The sequence below is a fragment of the Oxyura jamaicensis genome, chromosome 27 (assembly GCF_011077185.1).
Source record: "Oxyura jamaicensis isolate SHBP4307 breed ruddy duck chromosome 27, BPBGC_Ojam_1.0, whole genome shotgun sequence".
Lineage (NCBI taxonomy): Eukaryota > Metazoa > Chordata > Aves > Anseriformes > Anatidae > Oxyura > Oxyura jamaicensis.
In genome coordinates, this window is record NC_048919.1 from 3,883,017 (window position 1) to 3,903,084 (window position 20,068).

At 70.2% G+C, this 20,068-nt stretch overlaps 6 protein-coding genes across 7 annotated transcripts in view; 1 reads left to right on the top strand and 5 right to left on the bottom strand.

The window, feature by feature from the left end:
- The window catches only part of MLX (MAX dimerization protein MLX), a 3,948-nt gene extending 3,097 nt beyond the window's left edge, over positions 1–851 (bottom strand). The window contains exon 1 of the mRNA XM_035347488.1: positions 819–851. Coding sequence (XP_035203379.1) covers positions 819–851 — 33 coding nt within the window. The remainder of the gene's footprint in view (positions 1–818) is intronic.
- COASY (Coenzyme A synthase) overlaps positions 1–7,672 on the bottom strand; it is a 10,607-nt gene extending 2,935 nt beyond the window's left edge. Inside the window, exons 1-9 of one of the 2 annotated variants that reach the window (XM_035347465.1) lie at positions 7,022–7,672; positions 6,380–6,594; positions 6,160–6,291; positions 5,638–5,827; positions 5,271–5,335; positions 4,492–4,576; positions 3,934–4,031; positions 3,693–3,839; positions 2,795–3,240 (exon numbers count right to left, since the gene is read on the bottom strand). In XM_035347465.1, coding sequence (XP_035203356.1) covers positions 3,169–3,240; positions 3,693–3,839; positions 3,934–4,031; positions 4,492–4,576; positions 5,271–5,335; positions 5,638–5,827; positions 6,160–6,291; positions 6,380–6,594; positions 7,022–7,610 — 1,593 coding nt within the window. In that variant the 5' untranslated portion in view covers positions 7,611–7,672 and the 3' untranslated portion in view covers positions 2,795–3,168. Of the gene's footprint in view, positions 1–2,794; positions 3,241–3,692; positions 3,840–3,933; positions 4,032–4,463; positions 4,577–5,270; positions 5,336–5,637; positions 5,828–6,159; positions 6,292–6,379; positions 6,595–7,021 lie in introns of those variants that run through there. The other variant, XM_035347466.1, reaches the window with a different exon arrangement.
- On the bottom strand, positions 861–2,478 carry LOC118178723 (coenzyme Q-binding protein COQ10 homolog B, mitochondrial-like). The gene is made up of 5 exons (XM_035347471.1): positions 2,309–2,478; positions 2,076–2,186; positions 1,792–1,981; positions 1,330–1,431; positions 861–1,216 (listed from the first exon to the last, which is right to left on the bottom strand). The coding sequence occupies exons 1-5, from the start codon at positions 2,347–2,349 to the stop codon at positions 1,055–1,057; spliced, it is 606 nt and encodes a 201-aa protein (XP_035203362.1). The 5' UTR covers positions 2,350–2,478; the 3' UTR covers positions 861–1,054.
- A 532-nt stretch (positions 7,673–8,204) lies between the features above and the next one.
- HSD17B1 (hydroxysteroid 17-beta dehydrogenase 1) lies at positions 8,205–9,889 on the bottom strand. The gene is made up of 6 exons (XM_035347470.1): positions 9,681–9,889; positions 9,409–9,570; positions 9,021–9,200; positions 8,845–8,938; positions 8,559–8,742; positions 8,205–8,452 (listed from the first exon to the last, which is right to left on the bottom strand). Exons 1-6 carry the CDS (start codon positions 9,775–9,777, stop codon positions 8,282–8,284), a joined length of 888 nt encoding a protein of 295 aa, XP_035203361.1. The 5' UTR covers positions 9,778–9,889; the 3' UTR covers positions 8,205–8,281.
- Positions 9,890–10,696: 807 nt separating this feature from the next.
- NAGLU (N-acetyl-alpha-glucosaminidase) lies at positions 10,697–14,519 on the bottom strand. Its single transcript, XM_035347464.1, has 6 exons — positions 14,113–14,519; positions 13,145–13,292; positions 12,916–13,062; positions 12,683–12,768; positions 12,253–12,509; positions 10,697–12,160 (listed from the first exon to the last, which is right to left on the bottom strand). Exons 1-6 carry the CDS (start codon positions 14,496–14,498, stop codon positions 10,944–10,946), a joined length of 2,241 nt encoding a protein of 746 aa, XP_035203355.1. The 5' UTR covers positions 14,499–14,519; the 3' UTR covers positions 10,697–10,943.
- Positions 14,520–15,288: 769 nt separating this feature from the next.
- LOC118178720 (serine/threonine-protein kinase 17A-like) lies at positions 15,289–19,720 on the top strand. The gene is made up of 8 exons (XM_035347467.1): positions 15,289–15,383; positions 16,669–16,881; positions 17,104–17,248; positions 17,330–17,456; positions 17,537–17,585; positions 17,809–17,988; positions 18,070–18,111; positions 19,569–19,720. Exons 1-8 carry the CDS (start codon positions 15,289–15,291, stop codon positions 19,660–19,662), a joined length of 945 nt encoding a protein of 314 aa, XP_035203358.1. The 3' UTR covers positions 19,663–19,720.
- Positions 19,721–20,068: the final 348 nt, after the last annotated feature.

Here is a 20,068-nt window from a genome sequence, read left to right on the forward strand (position 1 = left end):
GCACGGGAGGGGGGCGGGGTCCCGGGTCCCTGCCCGGTGCTTGCGTAACGGCGCTGACGTCAGAGTGACGCAGGAGGCGGCGGGGCAGAGGCCGCCGGCCGCGGCCTTCCCTCGGCCTCGACCCCAGCGGGGAGCCACGGGCACGGCCCGGCGGGGGGCGGCGGGGATCGGCCCTGCGCTGCCGGAGGGGCCCGGCGGGACGGGGACGGGGGCAGCAAGGGGACAGGGACGGGGACGGGATGGGGATGGGGACGGGGAGCAACAAGGGGCAGCACGGGGACGGGGACAGCACGGGGACGGGGGTGGAACGGGGGCATCAAGGGGATGGGGACGGGGACATGGATGGGATGGGGACAGCACAGGGGTGGGGGCAGCACGGGGATGGGATGGGGACAGCATGGGGACGGGGACAGGAAGGGGACAACAAGGGGATGGGGACAGGAAGGGGACATCATGGGGATGGGGACAGGAAGGGGACATCATGGGGACAGGGGCAGGATGAGGACATTATGGGGATGGGGACTGAATGGGGACATCATGGGGACGGGGACAGGATGGGGACAACAAGGGGATGGGGACAGGAAGGGGACATCATGGGGATGGGGACAGGAAGGGGACATCATGGGGACAGGGGCGGGATGAGGACATCATGGGGACGGGGACAGCAAGGGGACAACAAGGGGATGGGGACGGGACGGGGACAGGGGTAGCACGGGGACAGAGACGGGACAGGGATGGGGCGCAGCACAGGGACAGGGCAGGGATGGGGGACTGCACAAGGACCGGGACGGGGACAGCAAGGGCTCAAGGGGCAGCACGGGGATGGGGGCAGCACGGGGAGAAAGAATCATCCCGAGCCGGTGCGTGCACCACGTTTTATTGGCGAAGCTCCACGAACAGAGCGCCCACACGGGTGTTTGGTCCTCGTCTCGACAGCGTTCGACGGAAGCGGGGCTTAGAAAAAAATAAGTTATCTCTGGGGTGCTTAAATAGCCATAAATAGGGGGAGGCCCTCAGCGTGCTGACGGCAGGGTCCGGCCGAGCCCCGGTGAGCTCAGGCCCGGCGCGCTGCTCGCTGCGCGGGGCGGGCGGCAGCCTGCGGCCCAAAGAGCTCCCGCGCCCGGCCCTCGAAGGCGGCCACCATCCGCTTCGCCACCTCGTCCAGGAAGAGCCCGGCCAGCCGGGAGTGCAGCGCCGAGCGGAACTCGAAGGAGACCTGGCAGGAGGCGGAGAGGTGCTGGGGAGGCTCGGAGGAAGGGAGCGGGGCCGGCAGCCCCCTCTTCCCCCCCCCCCCAAAGCCTGTCCTGGCCCCCGGTGCCGTGCACTCACCGAGAAATCCAGCGAGCAGGTGTCCGTCCGTCCCGGCAGCCCTGGCCCGAAGCGCCACAGGGTCTCCAGGTGCCTGAAGAGCCGGCAGTCGCTGCTCACCGCCTGCGGGAGGGCAAGAAGCTGCTCGGAGCCCAGGCACTGCGCATCCAGCACCAAACGGAGCAGCAGAAACGGCCCCGTCCCCATCCCCAAGTGTCAGCCCAGGGGACTTCGAGGCAGGACACGGGGCCGCACGCTTGCTGGAGTGGTTTTAAGGCAGGGGCAGCGTTGATGGGGGCAGCTTTCCTTCCACAGGAGCAGATCGGGGTCTCCGGAGCCGGGGGTGCATCGCAGCCCCTCACCCCCGGTGCTCCCTACACCCAGTTCTTCCCCCCCCCCACATCGATCTGCTGAGCCCCAGCGCCCGGACGCAAACCCCAAACCCAAGAGGGGGAATGGGGTGGGGGGAACACCACGGCTTACCCGGATCTGCCGGGGCCCCAGGGACACCTCGGAGAGGTACCGCTCGTGGAGGGGCGGGAAGCCGACCTCGAGCTCGGCCCGCAGCACGTGGCCGCGGCGGGACAGCACGGCCGAGCGGCGGCACCACGGCACGAAGAGCCGGTAGTCCCCGACGTTGGCCACCAGCTCGTACATCTGCTTCGCCGAATACCTGGGGGGGGTGGAAAAAACACGGGTCAGCACCGGCACCTCGCACCCACCCGGTAACCGGGTTCCCCCCCCCCTGCATCCGGTGTCGAACTCACCCCAGGATGCGCTGCTCCCTGTACCCGGTGGGACCGGAGCCCACCAGGCTGAGGAACGGCCGTGCTGGCTGCACCGGCTGCGGGCACGGGGACCGGTGGGGACCGGGGCACCTGGAGAAGATAAAAAGAGGGTCAGAAATCCGGAGCTGCTGCCCCCCCGGTGCTTTGCACCGACCCCGGTGCCTGTCCCGGTGTCCCGGGCTCGGTCCTGGTGCCCGGTCCCGGTGTCTTACCGGGCAGCAGCCCCGAGCAGCGTCCGCCCGCACCCGGCCATGGCTCGGCTCTGCTGTGAGCGGCACCGTGCCCTGTGCCGGTACCGGGGCGGGACGGCCCCGTGCGCCCGGTGACATCACGGGGGAGCGCCGGGGGCGGGACCGGGCGCTCCGCCCCCCCCCCCCCCCCCCGCGCTGGGACCGGGACCGGGACCGGGACCCTCTGGGGCTCCCGAACCGCTCCCACTGGAGCCACCCCCGGTGCACTGGCAACGGAGAGGGGAGCCCCCAGGACGAGGGCACCGGGGCCGGCACCGGGAGCAGGGCAGAGCCCCGAGCAGCCCCGGCCGTGGGCTGGTGACACCGGGGGGGGGGGGGGGACACACTGGCCGGTGGCACCGGGGGACATCCCAGGGGGAAAAAGCCCCCGGGGTGGCGGCGGTGGGGTCAGCCCCTGGGTGAACGGCTGGCAAGGGGGGGGGGGGGACAAAAACACCCCACAGACACTGCCAAGGAAAACTGCTCTTTAACTGTCACACGGGGACGGGTTCACAGCGCCCAGGGCCTGTCCCCAGCCCTTTGGGGTTGGCTTCAGGCGCTGCCCCCTGCTCTCGGGAGGTGCAGGCACCGGTGGGGGCTCAGCCCTCTGGCCCAAGGCGCCGCTGCAGCAATTCCAGCTTATTCCCACTCCTGGGGTCACGGTGTCCGGCGGCAGCAGCAGGGCAGGGTGCTCCCGGCCCCTCTGCGGGGTGGGGATGCAGCAGGGGGGGGGGATCAGCCCCAGCCCCTCCGCACCCAGTTCACGGACGGTGCCCGACGCCGGGCTCTGCCCTCGCCCCACGTCCCAGCGCTGCTCGATGCACGGGTGCCCCGCGGGGCCGTTAGGAGGACGGCGATCCAGCCGCGGGTGTGTGGCTCATGCGCTGCTGCAGGAGGTCCCAGGCCTTCTCCACCTGCCAGGGAATAACCGTCGGAGGTAGGGACACCACGCAAAGGGCTCCCGTGCCTTCTGCCCCTTCCCTGCTGGATTTACAACCCCCAATGTTTGGATATGAGGGAGAACTTCTTTACCGAAAGGGTTGTGAGGCATCGGGATGGGCTGCCCAGGGAAGTGGTCGAGTGACCATCCCTGGAGGTCTTTAAAAGACGTTTAGAGGTAGAGCTCAGGGATGTGGAGGACCTGGTAGTGTTAGCTCAGAGGTTGGACTCGGTGATCCTGGAGGTCTCTCCCAACCTAGCTGATTCTGGGATTCCGTGAATTTATCTCTCATCCCACACCCAGAGGCAGCCTCGCAGGTGACCCCCAGCACACAGCCCTCCGATCCCTGTCCCGGTCTCTAGCAAGGGGCTGGGGGTCCCCCTCGCCACCCCGGGGCAGCCCCCGGCTCGGTGGGCGGCAGCTCACCTGCTTGCGGGTGACGTCCGGCTCCCACAGCGTGCACAGCACCACCTGCGACTGCTCCACCCTCTGGCTGTTGCTCATCTGGCTCCGCAGCCGGCTGCGAGCAGCCTCCTCGCTCAGCCCGTCCCTGGCCACGATGCGCTTCACAGCCTGGGGGGACCATGGGGGGGACACTCAGGGGCTCAGGGCGGGGAGCGGGGAACATCCTCCAGCAGCCAGCCGCGGCCAGAAGGGCATCACCCACCTCCTCCTCGGGGATGACGGCCGTCCACACCTCGTGCACCATCTCCTGCCAGCCAGCCTCCAGCAGCACGGCAGCGTCCAGCACGCACACGGCTTTCCCTGCGGAACGAGGCCGTTGCTCGTCGTTACCGGCCACGCAGGGCAGCGCTCCTCGTGCTGCGTTTGCCTAAATGCCCTGGATCGGGGGGGGCAGGTGCCCCCTGGCCACCACAAGCCGATGCCTGCAGCCAAATGCTCATCAAGCCCCAGGAGCTGGAAAGGTTCCGCTCCCAGAGGCAGCACCCGCCGTGCTCGCTGCAGGGGCGTTACACCACAAATGAGCTCGGGGTCACTTGGGAGAGAGAAAGCCATCTCCGCGCTGTTCCGGAGCAGGAAGCTCACGTCAAGCCTGTCCCCGCTGCTTGCCCAGGATTTGCTCGGAAGCACACTAGTGCCGTGAAAATCCCCAGCAAAAAGCAGGGGCTGAGCATGGGAAATGCTCACGGTGCTGCCCAGAGCAGCAGAATCCCCGGGGGCTGGGGGACCTGGCACAGGACCGAACGTTTTCACGGCCGGTTACCTTGAGCATCGGCTTCCCCGATCTCCTTCCTGACCAGCCGGGCTATCTCAGGCCACACGATGTCTGTGAGGCTCTTCAGCCGCTCCTGGAAAGGAACCACAGCGGGGGGCAGCTGCTGGCTTCCCGAGCTCCTTGGGGGGGGCAACGAGGGAAAACGCTGGGGGCAGAAAGCGGTCCCAGAGGACACCGGGAGAGACGCTGGGCGAAAGGCTCTCGCGCCTACTGAGGGGCTGCGGGCTCTTTTCCCTTTCCCATCTCTACTCTGCCAGGCACGGCAGAATTTCAGCACGAGGAGTGCTTGGCAGAGCCCCCCCCCCCCCCCCCCCCTTGCACAGCAGCCAGTCCCCAAGCGACCCTCCTGAGAAGCCTTCACGCCTGGGCTGCGGCAGCGCCAGCGAGCGGGGGCTCACGTTCAGCTGCGGCGTCACCGAGCCCCACTTGCCACCACGGGTCCAAGTCCCCTGACGGCCAGAGAGCACGGGTGACGTGCACGGCGGGGCTTTAGCTCGGCGCTGGGTGAAGGACAGAGGGAAGCAGGGCTTGGGAAGCAGCAGCAGCAGCTGCCAAGTGTGCCGGGGGCACGTCCTGCACGACCGGTGACGGAGAAGCCATCTCCGTGTCCTGCCCTCGCCATCCATCGCTGCCCGCCAGCGCGCTGCCAGGAACACGGTCAGGAATGTGGCAGCAGCTCAAAGGGCTGCAAACCAAAAAGCCCCGGCACAGGGGGAGAGCTCTTTGCTCGGGAGATTAAATATTGACATTCCCCGCGCTGCTTTTACCTGGTTTCCAAACACTTTGGCCCCAAGGACCTTCCTGTTAACCGTCCCGTCTTCGTTCAAGATTTCTGTAAGACAGAAGGGGAACGTGTCTGGGACGGGATGAACACAACTGATGCTCCCCCCCCGCCCCGTGGTACGATTAGGCTCGTGGGGCAGAGCAGGACTTCAGCACAGGACTCCAAAGGGCCCCAGGGTGCAGGATCTGACCCGGGATCTCCTTATCATACTCCAGAAAACGACGGACACGCAGCAGCTCAGCCCAGACCTCCAAACCAGCCACTTTAAAGCAGCCCTGACACGGGGCACGGAGGACTCGGGGAGAACTTCGCCCCTCCGGGACCACCCGGCCGTCCCCCCGTAACCCTACCTGCCCCAAACGCCGCCACCACCCGCTCGTAGGCAGGGCCCCCGGGGAGGTAGACGGCGTGGCCCAGCTTGTCGGCGTCGATGAGGAAGGCTCCGAGCTGCCCCAGGAGCCTGGCGATGGAGGTTTTGCCGCTCCCGGTGCCTCCGGTCAGGCCGATCACGTAGGGGCGAGACGGCAAGGTGGGGGCTTCCTGCGGGGACGGGGGCTGCTGTCAGGAGGAGGGGTGGCATACAAGGATCCCGCGGGCATCGTGGCAGCTCCTGGCCCTGCAGAGCGGGGGCTTGTGCTTCCCTGGGGCTGGGACACGCCGAAGGCAGGCAGGCAGGCCTCCAAATGTCCCCTCTGTGGCAGGGGACGGGCTGGCACCAGCACCCCAGGCTGCCACCCCTGCAGCTCCCCGACTTCACAAGGGCATCGAGCTTTCACCCCGTAACTCACCCGAATGGGACGACCCCATTTGGGACCCCCCCCCCCCCCGGACCCCCAACACCATCACAAACCCTCCGAATGTTCTCCCCTCACCCGCGGGGGCCGCAGCAGCGTCCCGAGCAGCCTCTGCCGCAGGCTGGAGGAACTGATCTTCTCCTCCTCGTTCTGGCCGTGCTCGGGGTCCTTGATCAGCTGGATCTCAAAGAGCTCCAGCGCGGCGAGCCCCTGCCAGGAGAAGGAGCCCACTGAGCCGCCGGCAGCCCCGGCAGGCGGCGGTGGGGCTGGGAGGTCTCAGCCCCCCTCCCCAAATTACATTCTCGAGTCTCTTCTTGTTCACAGCCTCCCCTCCCTTGCGAGTCTCCTCGCTGACGACAATGCAGCGCAGCTCGGGGTCCGTGACCGCGGGGCCGTAGGGGTCGGCCAGGGGCACAATGTCATAAAGCACTGAGGGCTTCACGTCCGCCAGGAACTCGCGCAGCTTGGCGGCCCGCAGCTCGTAGGGCTCGATCAGCTCCTTCAGCACCTTGTCTGCAGGGCACGGGGAGGGCGGAGGGGCTGAGCGCGGGGCCCCAACGCGCGGCTCCAGGGCGGCAAAGGAAAATGGGAAGGGAGAGAGGGAGAGGAACCTGTCCTGGGGTTCGGGGGCCTGCCTTCTCCAAAGCCCCGCTCCTGGTGGGTCTCCCACCGTCACCCCCGAATCCCGGTGGGGCTCCTGCTGTCACCCTACCCGCGGTGGCACTGGGGTGCAGAGACACTGGGGCGCAGGACCCTCAACCCCCCCTTCCCACCAGCCTCTCCCCAAGACCCTCCAGGCTTTCCAGGTGCTTTCACAGGTCAAACCCCCCACCCCATCTCCCCGCCACCCACGACCCTCTCCCACCTCCCCTACCCCCAGGGCCGTCACCCCGCCGTCCCCACGTCCCCAGCAGCCCGGTGCCGCCCCCGCAGCACTCACGGCGGAGCAGCTCCCCGTCCGCCACCCCGACCAGGAGCCTCCGGCGGGCCAGGAGGCAGCAGGCGCTGAGCAGCAGCCGGTGGGCACCGTGCAGCCGGTCGAAGGTGCCCCCGACCACCACGTCGGGGTAGGCGGGCAGCTCCCCCTCGGAGCCCTCGGGGGCCGCCCGGGGACCGTCGGGGCCGCCCAGCAGCAGGGCCGGCAAACCGGGGGGGCAACCGTAAGCGGCGGCCGCCAGCTGCCGGAGCCCGAAGCTCACCGGCTCCTCGTCGCCGACCCCCCCGTCGGCCAGCAGGACGCGGGGCGGCTCCGCCAGGCGGTGCCCGTGGCCCAGCAGGACGCGCACGTCCAGCCCCCGGTGCGCCGCCGCCGCCGAGTAGAGGGCGGCCAAAGCCCGGAGCAGAGCCGGAGCTGGCGGAGGGGCGGCGGGGAGCGGCGCGGGACCCCCCAGGAGCAGCCCCGGCTGCAGGTGAACGTAGAGCGGCCCCGCCACCAACCCCGCCGCCGCCGCCAGAGCAGCCGCCGCCCGGCCCGGTACCGAGCCCAGCGGGGCCGTCAGCACCAGCAGCCCCGACGGGAACGGCGCCATGGCCCCGCCGGAAGACGGAGCCCGCCCGGAACGCGTCACCGGACCGCCCCGGCGCCGCCCCGGCAGCGGAGCGAGGCCGGCATCGCCGCCCCGGGGCGGGGGGGATTGGGGCGGCGGAGGGGTGGGGGCAGCCGGACGGAGCCCCGGGGCTGCCCGCTGCACGCTCGGTGCCTCCTGCTCGGAGCTCGGTGCCGCCCGCTGCAGGCTCGGCGCTGCTCGCCCGGCCCCGGTGCTGCCCGCTGGGGGCTCCGTTCCGCCGCTGGTGGCTCGGTGCCGCTGCCGGAGGCTCGGTACCGGCTGCCCACCCAGCCCACTGCTGTACCGTGCAGCCCCAGTACTGCCCACCAGACCCCACAATCGGCTGCTCGAAGAGCCCTGGCAGTGCCTGCTGGAGCCCTGGGACCAGGCACTAAAACAGCCCCAGTACCGGCTGCCCAGCCCCAGTATCACCCACTTGATCCCCCGGGCCCCCCACTTGAGCCACCCCCCCCACCCACCCACTGGAGCCCCAGTCCCAGCCACCCACCACCCACCCACCCTTGCCCCCTCCCGGTGCCGTCCTGCCCCACAAACAGCGGGGACGGAGCTGGAGCTGTGGGGCAGCAGCAGGGGTTTATTGCCGGCACGGGGGGACCCATCCCCTGCCACCGGCACTCTCCGGATGCTGGTGCTCAGGGCTGGTCCTCGCCATCTTCACCGGGGCCGAAGACAAAGTCGTGCATGGCCCGCACGTAGTCGGAGCCGTCGGGGCTGGCCACCTTCAGCTGCGCCAGCGGGGCGAAGAGCTGGGTGGTGGCGCAGCGCAGGGGCGGGCAGGGGGTGCTGATGGCCTCCAGGAACACCTGGCACCGCACAGGGCTCAGCCCCGGCCCCGAGCCCCCATCCCATCCCATCCCATCCCATCCCATCCCATCCCATCCCATCCCATCCCATCCCATCCCATCCCACCTGCAGCACCTCCTCCACCTCCTGGGCCGTGTCGCGGAAGAGGCTGCGGCAGTGCCGCAGGTACCGGCGGTAGAGCCGTTGCGTGTCGGCGTCCAGCCCCTGCAGCTCGCTGCCCTCGGGGTCGGCACGCTGCAGGTTCTGCAGGAAGCCCGTGTTCACCGGCCCGCACTCCACCAGCGTCACGCTGAGGGAAGGAGCAGCCCCACGGGCAGCGGGGAGCCGTCAGCCCCCAGCCCCTCCGGCTGCAGGCTTCGCGCCCCTTCCCCGCGCTGCCGCCGGCACTCACTGGATGTTGAAGGGCCGCAGGACGATGGCCAGGCTCTCGCACAGCCCCTCCACGGCGAATTTGCTGGCGCAGTACACGGAATTGAAGGGCACCCCTGGGGCAGAGCGGCGGTTTGAGAGCCGGGCTCCCCCCCCCACCCCCCTGAGCCGGTGCAGGCCCCCCCAGGCAGCGCCCACCTTGCAGCCCCCCGACGCTGCCGGTGACGAGGATCCTGCCGGCCCTGCGGCGCTTCATGGCGGGCAGGAAGGCCTGGATGGTGCGGATGGCCCCGAAGAGGTTCACCTCGAACACTGTCCTCATGGCCTGCTCGGAGCACGTCTCCAGGGGGCCCATCAGCCCTACCCCTGCGTTGCACACTGACGGAGCACGGCCCCCATCAGCTGGGCACCCTCAGCACCAGGGCGGTGGATTGGGGACGGGGACATTGGGACCAGACCCCATTCCTCCTCCCTACACCCCCAAACCCCATCCCACCCCATCCTTAGGGCTGCAGCACCCCCCATCCCAGTATTTGGCACCCGGTCCTGGCTGATCCCCGGGGGGGGGGCGCGGTGAGAACCGTACCCAGCACGTCCAGCCGCTGCCCCTGCACCCGGCACGCGGCGGCGGCCAGCGAGCGCGGGTCGGTGACGTCCAACTGCAGCAGCTCCAGCGTTTCGGGGCAGGAGCCCCCCAGCCGCTCCCGCAGCCGCTCACTCTTGGCCAGGTCGCGCATGGTGGCGAACACTGGGGGGGGAGAGAGCGCGGGGCCGCGGGGCAGCGCTGCCGCCCCAGGGACCAGCGGGGAGAGAACCCCTTGGTGGCGGGACCCCCGCGGCACAGCATCGCCCCTTTACCTTTGAACCGGCGAGCAGAATCGGCTGCCAGCCGGGCGGCCAGCCCCAGCCCGATGCCCGAGGAGCAGCCGGTGATCAGCACCGTGGTTTGCTCCATGGGCACCACGGCAGTGCTGGGGCCGGGGGGGCTGCGCTGTTTAAAAGGGCTGGGCAGGGACCCCAACCCTCCCTCCTTCCCTCCGTGTTTTGTCTGCCTGCTTATCTCAAGGCCCCTCCACGTGCCTCCCCTGGCCACGCTCGGGGCTCCCTCTGCCTTGATGCTGGTGCAGCTGCCGAGATAAAGACCCCGCGGCAGAGCCAGGATCCCACCCTGGGGAGGAGGCGCGGGGGCACGAGGGGAAGGCAGCCGCGGAGCTCCACACCAGCCGGGGACAGCCCCGAGCAGCAGCCCCACAGCTGGCCGTGCTTTCTTCCCCCTCAGGGGAATAAAAATCTCAGCTGCGAGCTGCTCCCTTGCCAAATTTCAAATAAATTGCACGCTGGGGAGGAGCGGAGGAGCCCCACAGCACTCGCTGTCCAAGCCTTTAATAGCTCTGCAGGCTGGAGCCCCCACCCTGCCTGGGGCCAGAGAGATCCACGGCCACGCAGCCGCCGCCTAAGCCCCAGCGAGGGGAGGAAAAGGCACAGAAAAAGCCCGGCCTGAGGAGCCCGGCCCCAGCATCATCGCAGAAAACTGCTGAGGTTCCTTCAATGCCACAGGCACCAAGCGCGGCAGGGGCTGCGCAGAGGCTGACAGCCCCACGAGGAGGGGAGCCTGGGGGTCACGAGCCATGGGGCAAGGCTGGCTCCCTGCTGCTTGGCCAGGGGCAGGCACTAGGGGGGACATGCCAGCCCCTCTGTCCATCTGTCCTCTGTCCGTCTGCACCATCCCACGTCCCACCGAGCAGCCAGCGGGGCGGCAGAGCTCCTTGCTCCGTGCCGTGGCTCAGCTCCAGTGGGGCAGGCATGGGGCAGCCAGGAGGGGCCGTCGGGGCCGAGCACGGCGCAGCACCGGTCCCTGGAGCACAGCCCAGCAGCGGTCCCTGGAGCACAGCCTGCCCCAACAGCTGGCTGCCAGCCCCCCTCCGGGGCTCACCCTGCCCATGCAGAGCACGCAGCCTGGTCCCAGGGGGGCTCTGCGCCTTCATTCCAGCACCACCGGGACACGGCGATCAGGGAGGGACACGGCCATCAGGCGAGGAGCTGCGGGAGCCTCGACGCGCGAGGATGCGGGGTCTCTGCCCTCTCCTCACCGGGGGAGGCTCCGAGAGGCACGGCCCCAAATCATGCTGGCCCAGCCCGGCTCTGCTTCATGGCCCCGGGGTAGTATTTGAGGAAAAGCTTCCTGGAGATCTCCAGCGTGTCACCGACGGGCGTCGTGGGGTAACGCTTCTTGTTGTAGATGAAGCCCCTCTCCACCTGGAAAACAGCCTGGTTGAACTGCTCCTGGTGGAAGGGGCTGCCCGAGTTGAGGCTCTCCACCAGGAGAGAGACGAAGAGGCTCCAGCGCACGCCGTAATAATCCAGCACCAACCCTCCCAGCTGCTTGTTGGCGTAATCCAGGATGTTCCCGCTCGGTCCCCAGAGCGTCACCTGGTTGCGGGCGTTCATCTCGTACAGCTCGGCCTCCCGCTCGCTCGTGGCCGCGGCGCGGGCGCTCTCCAGCCAGCGGCCCAGGAGGAAGAGGCCGTGGCTGGAGAGGAGGCTGTCGAGCTCGGGCAGCAGGTCGTACACCAGCACGCCGCCGGCCGTCAGCAGCTCCGGCAGCGCGCGGCTCTGGAAGGCGCCGCGGATGCTCAGGTAGTAGTCGCCCACCAGCTGCTGCACCGCCTGGCGCGTGACGTCCGCCAGGTCGTAGCGGTAGGTGAGGCTGGAGCCCAGCGCGGCGCCGGCGCTCAGCAGCAGCCTCCAAGCTTCGTAGACGTCGCTGGCGTTGTACCAGAGCTGCGTGTCCATGTGCAGGGACGGGCGGCGCACCAGCGGGCTGCGGTTGTGGTTGACGCAGACGCCCGTGCAGTTGTAGGCGCTGCGGAGGAGCAGGCGCCAGGCGGAGGAGGCGGCGGCGTTCGGGGCGCCGTAGCGGCGCTGGGCGTAGCGGGACACCCAGGCGGGGAGGTCGAGGGGCTCGTGGCGCCAGCCCAGCTCGTTCATCAGCTCGTACACCACGTCGTTCTGCTCGATGCCCTCGGGCGCCAGCCCGGTGCCCACCATGGTGGAGTTGGGGAAGCGGCGAGCCTCGAAGGGGCCGCGGTTGATGGCCTCCACGGTGCCGAAGAGGCCGTGGTTGCCGCCGAAGTTGTGCAGCATGCACCAGATGAAGGGCTGCCCGTAGAAGGACTCCGTCCACGGGTAGACGGGCTTGGACTCGGCAAAGAGGTCGAGGACGATCATCCTGCCCAGGGGCACGCCGTGCAGCAGCGCCCGCACCTGCGCCGGCTGCCAGAAGTCCGGCTGGTGCTGGAAGAGCCAGCCCTGCATCAGCCACAGCGCCTCGGGGTCGGCTGGGGACGGAGATAGGGGGTGAGGCATGGGGAGCACCCCCAGACCCCACCGCCACCCTCTTACGGAGTGCCGCCACGCGGCCCCGACCCACCTCCCGTCATCGACCTGAAGACGGCGTTGCTGACCCTGGAGAGATACGCGGGGTCGGAGGACAGCGGGCTCATCTCGTTGAAGGTGTCGGCGCTGTAGATGTGGTCGGTGCCAAACTCCCTGATCAGCTCCTTCAGGAAGAGGGTGCCGATCACCTGGAACATGGGGTCCTCGGGGTCCAGCAGGTAGGTGCAGGAGTAGGTGCAGTCAAAGTGGCTCCAGCCCCCGAGGCGAGTGGCGTTCACACGCGGGAAAACCCTGAGCCGGAGGGCAGGGACGGGGATCAGAAGCAGGATGGGACCGCGCGCCGGGCACGCTGCACGGGAGCCCCCAGAGGTGCCCGGTGCTGCCCGAAGGTGGGACCTGGAGCCAGGACCCGCTGGGCAGGGAGCTCAAGGACCTTCGGGGTCCGCGAGCGCAGCCGCACGTACCGAAGAACCCCCTGCGGCACGTGGCCCGCGAAGGCCGGCAGCACCGTGATCATCCCCAGCGAGCGCATCCTCTCCACGACCCTGTACTGGGAGAGAGGAAGAGGAGGGAGGAAGAGGAACGACGGGAGAGGAGCCCAGGGCCTTACGAGGGGTCTCCGTGCACCCAGGGAAAGGAGCCTGCATCCGGCACCACCCCAGCACGGCGGAGCAGGACGAGACCCCCCCCCTGGTACCTGCAGATAGAGCTGCTTGAGGTGCCAGGAGCGCGGCAGCGGCCCTGCCCAGCTGTGGAGGTTCCCCAGGCGGTTCCACGCCAGGAACGCCGGCCCCGTGAAGTAGGCGTCGATCTCCGACTGGTTCAGACCCAGGGACAGGTAAACCTGCGGGCAGCCCGGCCGTCAGCTCCGACGCCCACCACGGCCCCGTTGCAGCCCCCCCCCCCGGCCCCGGGGGATACCCCACCCGCTGCCAGACGAACTCCTGCCCCACGAAGGCCAGCGCCAGGTTGATGCCGCTCAGCGCCATCCAGTCGATCTCCTGCTCCCAGCGCGCCCAGTCCCACCAGGCGAAGGAGTAGCTCTGGGTGCAGACGTTCTGGTAGTAGCGGTACCTGGGGCAGAACGAAAGGGGTGACGATAGAAGGACGGGAAGGGGGGGGGGGGGGCGGGGCCCCCGGCCCCCCCCGGCCCGCCCCCCCCCCCCCCGTTACATAAGGGCGAGAGCCTTTTGTCCCGGGCTAACGAGGTGTGAGCGGTGCCCGGCTCCGTGCCCGAGCTGGCACGGACGGGCTGACCCGAGGCACGAACGGCACCGAACCCCTCCCCCCCCCGTACGGATATCAGCAGCACCGGGAGGGGGGAGCTGGGACGTGAACAGAGCCCCCAGGGTGCCCCCGTACCCAGGGGACCGGTGCGTTAACGGAGCCCCCAAGGCCCCCCCCCGTATGCCGGCAGCACCCGGTGCGCTAACGGAGCTCCGGGCATCGGTAGCGCTTGGGGAGCCCGGTGTGTTAACGGAGCCCCCTGTCCCCCCCCTGCACCCAGTGCTTTAACGGAGCTCCCGGTGCCCCCAGATACCGGCAGCACCGGGGAGCACGGTGCATTAACGGAGCCCCCAGCACCCGGTGCATTAACGGAGCCGCCGGTACCCCCACATACCGGCAGCACCGGGGAAGCTCGGTGTGTTAACAGAACCCCCGGTGCCCCCCCTACACCTTCAGCACCCAGGGCAGTAACAGAGCCCCCGGCACCGGTAGCACCGGGGAGCCTGGTGCAGTAACGGAGCCCCCGGTGCCCCCCAGCACCCAGTACATTAACGGGACCCCCCGGTGCCCTCCACACCGCCACCCCCTGGGGCCCAGGCGGACCCCCAGCCTCCTGCCCGTCCCTTCCCGTCCCGTCCCGTCCCTTCCCGGTGCGCGGCCCCGGTACCGGTTGGGGGTGGAGGCGCGGATCTCGGCCGGTACCCGCGGCAGGGGCTCGGGCAGACGGAGCTGCGCCCCGGCCCACGAGAGGTGACAGCCGCAGAAGTCCCGCAGGTAACGGTACAGCCCGGCGGCGGCCGCCACGCCGCTCGAACCGGTCACGGCCACGGCCACGGCGGCACCGGGCGGCGACAGCAGCCGGTAAGCGTCGGGGCCGCCCGCCGCCAGCGTCCCGTCCACCGACAGCGCCACGGCGGCGGCGGCCCGGGGGCCGAGGAGGCGCCGAGCCAGAGCCCGCACCGCCGCCTCCTGCCGCCGCTCCGGGGCCGGGGCCCGGACCGCCACCGCCAGCGCCGCCGCCAGCAGCGCCGCCACCCGCAACGGCCCCGCCATGGCCGCGCGGCCTCTCCCTGAGCGACGTCCCGTTCCGCCAATCCGCGCCGCCGGCTGAGGGGCGGGGCCGCGGCGCGGCCAATCGGTGAAAGGGGCCGGGGTGGGGCCGGGGAGGAGAGAGGGCAGGGGAGGTCGAGGTAGAGCGAGTGGGCGTGGTCAATGGCTGTGGGCGTGGTCTGGGTATTTGGAGAAGTAGTGGGAGTGGGCGTGGTCGCCGAAGTGGGCGTGGTCACGAGGGCGTGGTCACCGTGGCGGGCGTGGTCGCGGCGGTGAGCGCGGTCTTTGCAAGGGGCGTGGGCGTGGCAGGGGGTGTGGCCGCGGCACTGGGCGCGGTGGTGGAGATGGGCGTGGTCATCGCAGTAGGGGGCGTGGCCATCAAAGAGGGCGCGGTCACGGTAGTGGGCGGGGCCCGAGCATCCTCCCCGGTGCCGGTACCGGCGCTGGGTGCCCGCACGGCCCCGCACGGCCCCGCACCGCCCGGTGTCCGGTACCCGGTTGGGGGCCGTGGTGCGGGCACCCCGCGGGCACCACCGGGGCTGGGGACCCCAGGGAGAGGCGGAACCGGCCCGGTCCCGGTCAGCCCCGTTCGTTCTCCTCTCCCCGCGGAGCTCCCCGGTCCTCGCGGCTCCCCGGCCGGGAGCTGCTCCGGGACCCGCGGCGGGGCGGGGAAGGGCCCGGCCCCGGGGCCGCCCCCCCCCGGGGGGAGGAGGGAGCGCGGTCCGGCTGCGCTTCCCCCGTTGCTCCGGGACCGCGGGACCGGGCGCAGCGGCTGTGCCGTTCCCGGGGCAGGATGAGCCGCCCGGGGATGCTGGCCGGGCCCCGGAGCCCGATCCGCACCGAGCCCTTCGGAGAGGGCTTCACGCTGCTGGGCGGGGAGCTGGGCAGGTAGGAGCGGGCGGGGGCGCACCGGGGGTCCCGGGGGCTGCAGGGTGCTGGGGGGGTGCAGGGGGGGGACGCAGCAGGGTGCAGGGGGCTCAGCTGCCCCGGGGATGCTGCAGGGTCCTGGCAGCCCGGGCGAGCAGGAACTGGGCTCGGGGCTCAGCTGGGAGCAGGAAGGGGGCCGAGGTGCAGCCCCGGGGCTCTCCCCACACCTGCTCTGGGTGCCCAGACCTGGGGGCAGGGGGTCCAGCCTGCAAAGGGGCAGCAAAAGGGCCGGCATCCCGGGCGCGCTGCCACCCCCCTGCACCCTCCCAGGTGTCTCGCTCAGCCCCAGCCCTGCGGGTGGAAGGGCTGTGAGCCAGCCTGGGGGCTGCGGAGCTGCTGGAGGGGCACGGAGCTGGGGGGGGGGACACCCCTCAGCTGGCACCCCCCCGGGTGGCCGCAGCGGTTCCCACCAGGGCAGGAAGCGTTTGCCAAGAGCCTGCGGTGTCGTCACCACCTGCGGGGGCCTCGGCCGGCATCGCCTCCGCTCTTCTGAGAATCCACCCCCGGGTTCCCCATTTCTGTGGGGACGGGGACAGGTCCCAGCCCTACAACTGGGGGCACCGAGGGTGCCGGGGCTCTGCCCGCAGCGGGGGTCCTGGGGTCCCCAGCACCCCGCAGGGACCCACAAGCAGCTGGGTCCTCTCCTGTCCGGTGCCCAGCTCCTGGCAGCGCCGCGTGCTCGAGCTGCGCCCGGCAGCGTGCTTCCACGCACCCCTGCACACCGTGCCCTCCCCAGAGCCCCGGAGGCCTCCGCGCTGCTCGCACCGATGCCGAAATTTTGGGGCCAGCAGCTGCGGAATTGCCATTTTGGGTCCGCCTGCGCTTCCTGTGGCAGGTGAGAGGCAGGGGCTGGGGGCCCCGCAGCGCCTCGCTCAGCTGCGCCGTGTGGTTTCTGCCGGGCTGACGGAGCCGGGTCTGTGCTTTCCGGTGGCGGAGGCGGAGGCCGAGCCTCCCAGGCAGCCCCGCAGCTGAGGCCTGCCGGCTCGTGACGCTTGTGGCTGCGAGGACCGGCACCTCTGAACCGCTGTGGGGGTCCCTAGGGGGCATGGGGTGGCTCCTGGGTTGCTGACCCTCCCACAGCGCCGGGTCCTGCGTGGGCAGCGGGGTCCCCGTGGGGAGCAGCTTCTGATTTTTCAGACGCGATGCCACGCTCCGTCGCCTTGAGCGGTGACCCTGGACCAGGGGCCGAGGGGTCCCTGCTCACCCCCGTCCCCGGGGCACCCCCCTGACAGCCCTCCCTGCGCAGGGGCAAGTTCGCGGTGGTGAAGAAGTGCGTGGAGAAGGCGACGGGCAGGGAGTTTGCCGCCAAGTTCCTGCGGAAGCGGCGGCAGGGCGAGGACTGCCGGCCCGACATCCTCCACGAGGTCGCGGTGCTGGAGATGGCGGCTGCCAGCCCCCACGTCATCGGCCTGCACGCCGTCTACGAGACGCCCCGCGAGATCGTCCTGGTGCTCGAGTGGTGAGTCCGGAGCCGGCGCTCGCCTGGGAAACGCTTCCAGCCCCGCTTCTCACCCGGCCCCAGCCGCCGAGCCCCGGCCACATCCTGCCCGCAGAGCCGTGCTTGGCTGCCTCGCACGGCATCCCGGGGCTTTGCACCGGGCTCGTCCCCGGGGCCGTGCCCCCACCGGTGGCTGCGTGGGGTCCTCGCCCGCTTCCCCTCACCGCGTGGCTCCGCTCCCAGCGCCGCCGGCGGGGAGATCTTCCACCAGTGTGTGGCTGAGGAGGACGAAGCCTTCACCGAGAAGGACGTCGTGCGCCTGCTGCGGCAGATCCTGAGCGGCGTGGCCTTCCTGCACCGGCACGGCGTCGTCCACCTCGACCTCAAGGTACCGGCCCGGGGCTGGGGGCTGCGGGCAGGGGCTAGGTTGGAAGCAGGACCACGTTTGATGCTGTCCCCTGCCCATCAGCCCCAGAACATCCTGCTGACCTGCAGCAGCCCCCCGGGTGACATCCGCATCGTGGACTTCGGGCTCTCGCGGCGGGTGGATGCGGTGCAGGAGGTGCGGGAGATCCTGGGCACGCCGGAGTACGTGGGTAAGCGCCACGGTGGGGCCAATCCTGCACCGGGCTGTGCTGCACTGGGCCCCTCCGAGCTCCCCCCTTGCTCCTTGCAGCTCCAGAGGTCCTCAGCTACGAGCCCATCAGCACGGCCACTGACATGTGGTAAGGGGCGTCCGCGCACCCCGACCCCGCTTGGGAAGCGCCGCGGTCACCTGCGTCCTCCGTAGGCGCTGGGCAGAGCTCTTGGGGACGGGTCGGGGGAAGCCGCATGGTGCTGGTGACGTCCCTGCGGTCCCAAACCAGCACGTCCCCGGCTCCTCGTGAGGTTCAGGCTGCAGCTGTGCCCCCTGGCCGTGCTCCCCGGCTCAGCACCCGCTCTCCGCAGGAGTGTGGGGGTGCTGACCTACGTCATGCTGACGGGCGAGTCGCCCTTCCTGGGGGACAGCAAGCAGGAGACGTTCCTCAACATCGCCCAGGTGAACGTGCGGTACCCGGCCGAGCTCTTCCAAGGCATCTCCCCGCTGGCTGTCGACTTCCTCCGCTCGCTGCTCATCCGGGACCCCAGGTACCCACCCGGGCATCACGGCCGGATCCATGGGGCTGGGGGAGCCGTGGGGCCATGCTGACCGTCCCCCTCTACCTGCAGGGAGCGGGCGCAGGCCCAGCAGTGCCTCCAGCACCCCTGGTTGGCCCCAGGGCCGGATGCGCCCATCGGGCTGGCAGCATCGGAGCATGCGGAGGGGGACGCGGAGCCCCCGCTTGGCCCCGAAGGAGACGAGGAGCTGGTGCTGGTGGCCTCCTGCACGCTGCGCTGCCCCTGCCCGCAGCCCGGGGAGGCTGAGCCGGGGGGAAAACCGGTGCTGGCCCCCCGGGAAGTGGCCCGGGAGGTGCTGAGCTGAGCGCAGCCGTGCCACCGGGCAGCAGCAGCTCGGACACTGGGGATGACCAGAGGGGCTTGGCTGGAAACCGGGAACCGGGGTCCCGGTGAGGGCGGTGCTGGTAGCCCAAAACCGGAGGAGTCCCAGGAGTGGGACCCGGGGGGCTCGGCACCGGGGTGCTCAGCCTGCAGCTGCTTGGAGCAGCTTTGCCGTAGGATGGCCCCGAGGAGGGGGCTCGGGGTGGGGGGCTCGGGGCTTCGCTTGCTGCGCTTCTGGGCACAGCCACGGGGAAGGCACCGGGGGCTCGCCCAGCCCCGGCGGCCGGGGGTTACGGGGGGGGGGGGTCCCGGGACCGGGACCAGGAGCGGGGGAGTTCCCGGGGCTTCGTCTGCAGCCGTGGGAGCGGCCGGGCAGGGCTGGGGCTGGCAGCGGTGCCCGCATTGTTCTGGTTCTCCTAAATAAATGTTATGTTTTCTACCCCGGCGGCTCCACGCCCGCGGGCTGAGTCGGGCTGCGGCGGTACCGGGGCAGGAGGGGGGCACCGGGACCGGGACCGGGACCGGGACCGAGCGGGGCTGGGGGCAGCCGTGCAGCCCCCGAGCAGGGGCAGCTCCGGCCTGCAGAGGGCACTGCGAGACCGGGAAGCGGCCGGGAAAAGCGGCCCGAGCCCCCCCCGCGAACCCCCAGGGCCGCCGGGCGAGGGGTCGGGGTCGCCCCCGCTGCCCTGCCCGGGGTGGGGGAGGCTTCGGCTGGTCCCGGGGATCGGGGAAAAGACGGGGGGAGCTGTGGGACGGCGCCCACCCCATCGTGGGCACTTCCCAGGGCAGAGCCCGGCTCAAGGGGCAGCCCCGACACCCGCTGCTGGAGGAGGACGAGCTCGGGGCTCCTCTGAAATGAGGCCGGGGCTCCCCGCAGCCTCCTGTCCCCCACCGCTGCCTGGAGCCACGGCCAGGTCCTGCTCCCCTTCCCCCCCAGCCCTGAAAGCGGCCAAGCAGAGCTATGGAAACAGCCAGAAATATTTGGATTGCACGCGAAGAGCTCGCGGCAGGAGCGGTGCAAGGGAGCAGGGGAAGGGGTGAGAGGGGAGAGCAGCCCCTGGACACAGCTGGCACCCAGAGCAGTGGGGGAACCACCTCCCTGCGTGAGGCAGGCAGCCTCCAGCCCCAGGGACACGGCCAAGTTCAGGCTGCCCAAGCCCGCTCCTCGCCCTGCCTCATCCCCGAGACATTAGGAGACGGGAAGCACAGCAAGCTGCAGCAGCTTGGAAAACACAATCAACCCCGCAGCAACCTCCCTTCCGCTCCGCCCGCACGTTTAGAAAAAAACCTGCAGGCAGCTCCAAGCCTGCAGGAAAAGCCTGAGTAAACACGGCCCGGGGGGCTCTGTCCTGGAGCGGAGTGTGTTTGCCTCGGCCCCCCTGAAAGGGCATCCGCAAAAACGGGGTTTAATCAAGCTGTAGTTTGTAATTCCTGCGTACGCGCTTCTTTCAGTGAGTTGGCAGGGATTTAGCGGGGCAGGGAGCAGACGAGGCAGCCCTGCTCTGCCCCAGCTGGCCTCGGTTCAGGCTGGGCATCGGGGCTTGAAAAGCACGGAGACATTCCAGCCGAGGCACAGGCACGCTGCTCTCATTTTACAGGCCTGCTCTCTCACCCCCTCTCTTCTTAGCAGCCACCAAGGTGACAGAAGAACCCAGAGCAGGGAAGTTTAAGGGCCTCGCTCTCCGCCCAAGCCTCCCCAGCACCAGGGGGATGAAACAAGGAGAGGCCA

Coding starts and splice junctions, on each gene's coding strand:
- LOC118178723 (XM_035347471.1), bottom strand. CDS start 2,349: ATGGCCGGGTGCGGGCGGACGCTGCTCGGGGCTGCTGCCCG. Junction 1,982..2,075: donor AGGGAGCAGCGCATCCTGGG/GTGAGTTCGACA, acceptor CACCCCCCCCAG/GTATTCGGCGAAGCAGATGT. Junction 1,217..1,329: donor CCTGCTCGCTGGATTTCTCG/GTGAGTGCACGG, acceptor GCCTCCTGCCAG/GTCTCCTTCGAGTTCCGCTC.
- HSD17B1 (XM_035347470.1), bottom strand. CDS start 9,777: ATGGAGCAAACCACGGTGCTGATCACCGGCTGCTCCTCGGGCATCGGG. Junction 9,571..9,680: donor TTCTGCTCGCCGGTTCAAAG/GTAAAGGGGCGA, acceptor CTCCCCCCCCAG/TGTTCGCCACCATGCGCGAC. Junction 8,743..8,844: donor CTGCGGCCCTTCAACATCCA/GTGAGTGCCGGC, acceptor TCCTTCCCTCAG/CGTGACGCTGGTGGAGTGCG.
- NAGLU (XM_035347464.1), bottom strand. CDS start 14,498: ATGGCGGGGCCGTTGCGGGTGGCGGCGCTGCTGGCGGCGGCGCTGGCG. Junction 13,063..13,144: donor AGGAGTTCGTCTGGCAGCGG/GTGGGGTATCCC, acceptor GGCTGCCCGCAG/GTTTACCTGTCCCTGGGTCT. Junction 12,161..12,252: donor CTTCAGGTCGATGACGGGAG/GTGGGTCGGGGC, acceptor CTCCGTCCCCAG/CCGACCCCGAGGCGCTGTGG.
- LOC118178720 (XM_035347467.1), top strand. CDS start 15,289: ATGAGCCGCCCGGGGATGCTGGCCGGGCCCCGGAGCCCGATCCGCACC. Junction 17,249..17,329: donor TCGTCCACCTCGACCTCAAG/GTACCGGCCCGG, acceptor CCTGCCCATCAG/CCCCAGAACATCCTGCTGAC. Junction 17,989..18,069: donor CTGCTCATCCGGGACCCCAG/GTACCCACCCGG, acceptor CTCTACCTGCAG/GGAGCGGGCGCAGGCCCAGC.